Consider the following 6,164-nt stretch of genomic DNA (forward strand, 5'->3'; position numbering starts at 1 on the left):
TAAAAAAATTATTTTGTTTTTTCTTCCTATTTGTCTCTCTTTGAAATGCTTCTTATTCAAACAAATCTTCTATCGTTGATGTTCCTATTTCTGTGGGTTGTATTCATACAAGTGAATAACAATTTTTGGTATATTAGTGTCATTATATATCTAAGAATACAAGGTCCTGTGTGTAATTTAGATTCTTGTTTGAAAGATGGTAAAAATCAAGTTGAAAATCATCACCGTTGGCATTGTCTAAAAGGGTTTTGACAAACATATCTTTTTGAATGCGAGAAATATTTGTTGGAATGGATTAATGAATAAGGAGGGGGATGAAAATGAATAACACAATTATTTTTGGATCAGGATCGTTCGATATTGGACTCAAGTTCAGTTGGAGGGGAGGGAGATTGAGTCAGAAAACACACAGATTTTAGAAATCATAGGCTTTTGTATCAATCTCTCTAAATGCACATGCAGTTCAAGTGCAGGTATTTTGAATCATATAGAAACCAAAATCAATAAATTTTACAAAATCATAAATGAGTCCTACAATCTTGTTCTTATTTTTCTTTTTCATGTTTCTTGTTCGCGTGTAACATGGGCTGAAAGACCACCTAATCGTGTTTGCATGTAATACGAGCTGAAAGAGCTAGTCTCTATCATTATCTTCATGTGTAGACTAGGAAGCGAATTGAGGAAAAGTTAATCATGTAAATCTATAGTTTTTCTTTCACTGTATCATTTGGTGCTTTAAGACAAACTTTTGGCCCTTTTTGATGTAGGTACTCTAACCTAAGAAAAATGTATGTCATATGTAATCATACATCTACCAAAAGTATCTGTCTGATTGAAAAGGCACAGATTGTGTTTTTGTTGCTATACCCAATTTGATTTTAACCTTCGTTACTCGAGGCTCCACTTGGTGAAAAATTGTTGTAGCCTGTTTCTACGCAAATGCTATAAACTGGAATCATTAACACCATTAGCACTTCTTTCCGATTGTTTTGCCGCTTTTTCAAGTTCAATGGAACTACTGCATGATCCTTTGTACCTAAACCACCTTGCACATAACACAAAGTAACCTAAATTCATGATTTCTAGAGCAGCAATGAGGCAATAGAAGTTATCCAATCTACCCATGTTCAGATCCTCCGGTAACCAATTTCCAGTTTCGGAGTTGGCAGTGATTTGGGGGATAACTGAAATAAGCACACTACTCAAATAACTTGACCCTGCATGGCCACAGTAGTAAAGAGAACCTGCAATGCTTCTCATGTTCTCAGGAAACTGTTTGTAGTAAAATTCAACTTGTGCAACAGACATGAATGCTTCAGCTAATCCAGCCAATGCCAGCTGAGGAATCAGCCACAGACCGGACATTGATGAGACTGCACCTTTTCTTGTTACCATTCCTAGAGGTTTAATCAGAGCCAGGGATCTGCGGTGCTGTTCAACCCTAGCAGATACTAGCATGCTGAGTATAGAGAAAAATATGGCAATGCCCATCCTCTGTAGGAGTGTGATGCCAACTTCTTTTCCGGTGAGCCTTTGGAGTAGAGGCACAACTTTTCGATCGTAGATGGGTAACCAAATTGCCACAGTAATCATCAGAAAGACGTAGTAGGATGCTCCTGGGATCAAGAATGAGCTTTGGCCAATACGCCTGTCAGATAGAAGGGCTTGGAATACTAAAATGGTGTGCTGTTGGACAATAACAACAAAGTACAAAATGCCTGAAACCCATATGGGTAACACTCTCAACAAGCATTTAACCTCTTCCACTTGCTGCATACTGCACAGATTCCAGGGATCAGTAGCGGATCCATTGGGATTTATTTGATCTTGGGGAGTCATGATTGCTGCTTTGTCAAGGAACCTGTTAACATAAGCCATGAAGTAAATACTTTTTAAAAATACATCATAACAACCACCAATAGCTAACTTCTTGATATTGTTTACCTGAATTGATATGTATAGGGAAGTTTAGAATTCATCGACTTGGGAGCCACATAGTTGAAGAGGGAAGGATATTGATAATCTGGGAGCTTCAGCCTCCTTTTCTTTATTGCAACCACTATAACTTGCACTATACTAGTTATAGGGCTACCACTTGGTTTAACTTTCACATACATTTTGGCCCCCATGAAGAAGATTATAGAAGATAAAAACATCAAAGCTGCAGGAATTCCCAGACCCACTGCCCAACTTACATTTGACTGTATATAGACAATAATTGTTAAGGATATCAACTGAGCAACAGTGAAAGTAAAAAAGTACCAATTGAAGAAGCTATTGATCCCCTTTTTCCCAGAATCTGTGTTAGGATTAAACTGATCAGCACCAAATGCTAAGTTACATGGTCGGATCCCTGCAGCTCCTACCAACAATAAACCTAAACCAGTCTTTAGAAATGTCATTTGCCCCTCGGTTGGCCCTTGGCATATGGTGGAATCTTCACAGTGAGGTGGATGCAGCTTCTCAACTGCTGCTGTCAGCTGTATTGCAAACAAACCCTGTATGAAGCAGGCAAATCAAGGAATCAGATACACAACTTAAATGAGCCAATCTTGTCAAAAAAGTACAAAACCAATAGCTTTCTTTGTAAGCATTTTAAAATGGAATTACTTCTATCTGTGATGATCTTAAATCATATTTTATACTTCTCAATCTCATTGGATTTTACAAATTCAGATATCTCTAACTGTGGTGTGTTTTTCCATACACAAACAGAATGCATTTGAGTGATGAAGGCACCAGGAAGCAGCAATTTACCGCAAAGGAAGCCACTGTGCAGAATGCCAGTATCTTGTAGCGACCAAAAAAGGCATCAGAGAGAAAAGCTCCAAGTAATGTAGCAAAGTTGGTGCTGCCATTAAAGACATTGATAATATTTGTAGCCGTGATGTTTTCTAAGTTGAATACTGTTGTAAGATAGACCAAGAGATTGGATAAAGTGCCAATGGCTCCTAGCTTCTCAAAAATCTCATTTCCTGCCAATTACACAAATGAATCACTCAAAATTTAAGGAAAAAAACCAACAATAGAAAACAATGCGTATAGAAACACAAAACCCTCCTCTTGTAGTCTTGCTCACCTATAATGAAGGGCATGACCTTCCACCCTCTGTAGTTAATCCTAGGGTCATCATCTGTTCCACTATTCTCATTCTTCAATAAACATTCCTCGTCATCCTCCAAAGTCTCTCTCTTTGTCATTCTTTCCCCAACTGTGTTCATGATGATTCGCTCCAAGTGCTTACCCTAGGGAAGGAAAGGAGAGCAAAAAGGACCAGTGAGAGGGGTAATGAAAGAGGAACTTCAAAACTCACCATGTATTATCATCATACCTACATACCAACAAATTTACTCTCTGATACTGATTTACAGATCTACTCTTCTTTCCCGGGCAAAATTTTGTCCAAGATTTTATCTTTGTTTACATCTTTTCCCTATTCCTTTTTGTTCTGATTGAAGGTTAAAGTTAGCGCATTTTGTGGTTTAATTGAAACAAGTAGATCTCAATTGGTGATCAACAACACTTTACCCAACAAAAATATTTTGTTGTACCCAAAATTAAAAAATCCAAATCTAAGTAAGAAGACCACAATACAAAATTCTGAGAATTTTGTTGCAGATTACAGTTTTCCGACTTAGACACACATTGTACAAACCGCTGCCAAATTCATCCTAAATGCCACCTCTCATCATCCGGTCCTAATTTCAAGTCTGTGAGAAATTTTCCAAAAAGCACAAAATCTAATTGCAATCTGAACCAAACCCATAATTTATTTATTTTGAAATATAACAAGAAGTCAACTCAGCACATCTTAAGATAATATCTCGAAATAAAAGCAATGAAAAAGCATAAGCTAATAAAGCAACATAAAAATTGAGAAGAACCATAAAGCAATAAAAACAGAAAGCCTGATAGTGGTACCTGAAACGAGAGATGTTAATCGGTGCCCCTGCGAAAGGAAGAACATGGACGGAGGCTTCAAACTCAAACTCAAACTCAAAAGACTTGTTGTCAGAAAGAGAGAGAGAGAGAGTGTACAGTGCTGAAAATTTAATATTAATTGATTTTGATAATTCATAAAATATCCATGCTTAAGTTGAGAAAATTAACGTCTTATTGTCTTAAAAATATATATCGTTAGTGTAATAACTAGTTTTATACGAGTGTCAAATTTATAATTACAAGTACAGATATATGTTTTAATTACCTTTTAATATTGTATAACAAATGAGTGTTGTTTTTACAGGATAACAAATGACTGTTAATATATACATAAAATAGTTATAAACATTCATACATGTTTAAACAATTTTATATTTATATTATTTTATTATTCTTTTCATGAATATATTATTCTTATTTATATAAACGTCTGTTTATATTTTTGAAGAAATAGTGTACTTATAAATATAATTATATATTTTTTATATGCATTGTTTCAAACTAACAGTTAAGAAATAAGAATTAATCTGATTTTCATGAACTAGCCAAATATAATTATATTAGTATCTAATATTTTCTTTAAAGAATTACTAAGTGCACGAATCATATGGAATTATTTTAAGTAAATTAGTTATCTCGAAACTTTAGAGAAAAAAAAATTGATTGGCATATCTATTAATAAAAACAAATCACTTGTATTAGGAGGAAAATGAATTATAAATGATAATTATCATATAATTAATAATTGATAATTGCTGTCATTACTTTAATTATAAACTCTAAAATAATGTAAGTCTCCTTGATTTAAAATAATCTTAATTGTTTTAATTAAAATATAATACTTCTAATTATTTTAATCGACATAATTGTGTAGTTTCATTTAATTTAAAGGGAAAAATAAATATAGTGCTACTATGTGAAATATAAGTGTAAATATTATTATTAACATCGTAATATTTTAAAAAAATAAAATCTTGTACATTAAAGTATTACAACACACAAGATCACACTTTGTCTTATGGCAAAAATTAAATGACAACTTTTTAAAGGCTTTTCAATGACCAAAATCCATTTGCATAAGACAATTTAATGTTGAAAAAGAAATGCATTAATTATAATAATGAGAATGTTTAATGACCCATTAAATAATAAATATAGTTTATGAAAAAATCTCTCATGAAAAATCATTAAATAATTATTAAAAATAGAATATATTTTTTATCTTATAATAAATGTCGTATAAGAAAAAAAAATATAAAATGAATGTCAATTTTGTTTTTTAACATAAAATTAATTTCTTATAAATAAAACTAATATGTATTATTATAAATATTATTTTAATTAAAATTTAAGTTTTACTTTGATAATATATATAATAAATAATTTTATTAATATTAATACATATTATAATGTAAAATTTTAATTTTATTTAAATATATATCACTAATAATATCTTTTAGAATAATGACGTGTTACATTATTTTTATAAAAATTAATGATAAATTAATTTTATATAATTTTTTTTTAATCTATTTTACTTAAACCATATAGGCGGGTTGTTATACGGTTTTGGTTTGGATACCTAACAGTGGTATTGCAACAACCATACCATTGCATCATATAGACAGAAGCGGGTTGTTATGCGGTTAACAAAAGAAGAAAAAAAAAATTGAGAATGTAACAGTAAAATGATGAAAAAATTAAGGCTTAAATATGTTTTTAGTCCTTCAAATTTAGGGTAATTTTATTTTTGGTTCCTCAAATTAAAATTATTATTTTTAGTTCCTATAATTTTAAAAAAAATTATTTTAGTTTTTATATTCAAATTTTGTTAAGAAATTTATCAAATATTATTGCATAAAATTTACCTATTACTGTCCTTATTAATGAAAATATTACATTAAATCTGGTTGATATTGCATAACTGTCTTACTCACTTTCAAATATGTTATTGGTATCCTAAGAGACTAAAACAAAATTTTTGAAAATTACAGAGACTAAAACAACAGTTTTAAATTTGAGAGACTAAAATCAAATTTGTCTTAAATTTAAAGGACTAAAAACATATTTAAGCCAAAAATTAAATACTATCAAGTCGTCCAAGTTCTTATTTAAAGAAAAGAAAAGAGAATATTATTTGCTCTATATAATATAAAAAAAATTAAATTATTAAAATTTTATTAAAAAATAAAACGATTATGAATAATTAATTAATTTTTTAT

General features: G+C 31.0%; 1 protein-coding gene across 2 annotated transcripts; it reads right to left on the bottom strand.

Moving 5' to 3' along the window:
* Window positions 1-676: 676 nt before the first annotated feature.
* On the bottom strand, window positions 677-4,082 carry LOC109809701 (protein NRT1/ PTR FAMILY 2.9). Of its 2 annotated transcripts, none has more exons than XM_020373081.3 (5): window positions 3,922-4,082; window positions 3,080-3,245; window positions 2,758-2,975; window positions 1,945-2,498; window positions 677-1,861 (listed from the first exon to the last, which is right to left on the bottom strand). In XM_020373081.3, the coding sequence occupies exons 2-5, from the start codon at window positions 3,219-3,221 to the stop codon at window positions 943-945; spliced, it is 1,833 nt and encodes a 610-aa protein (XP_020228670.1). In that variant the 5' UTR covers window positions 3,222-3,245; window positions 3,922-4,082; the 3' UTR covers window positions 677-942. The 2 variants fall into 2 exon arrangements, with proteins under 2 accessions (XP_020228670.1, XP_082931616.1); XM_083075490.1 differs by lacking the exon at window positions 3,922-4,082 and adding an exon at window positions 3,332-3,808.
* Between the last annotated feature and the right edge of the window lie 2,082 nt (window positions 4,083-6,164).

The sequence above is a fragment of the Cajanus cajan genome, chromosome 5 (genome assembly GCF_000230855.2).
Source record: "Cajanus cajan strain Asha chromosome 5, NIPB_CcT2T_4, whole genome shotgun sequence".
NCBI lineage: Eukaryota > Viridiplantae > Streptophyta > Magnoliopsida > Fabales > Fabaceae > Cajanus > Cajanus cajan.

Coding starts and splice junctions, on each gene's coding strand:
- LOC109809701 (XM_020373081.3), bottom strand. CDS start 3,221: ATGAACACAGTTGGGGAAAGAATGACAAAGAGAGAGACTTTGGAGGAT. Junction 2,499..2,757: donor GCACAGTGGCTTCCTTTGCG/GTAAATTGCTGC, acceptor TGCTTCATACAG/GGTTTGTTTGCAATACAGCT. Junction 1,862..1,944: donor CCCTATACATATCAATTCAG/GTAAACAATATC, acceptor TTATGTTAACAG/GTTCCTTGACAAAGCAGCAA.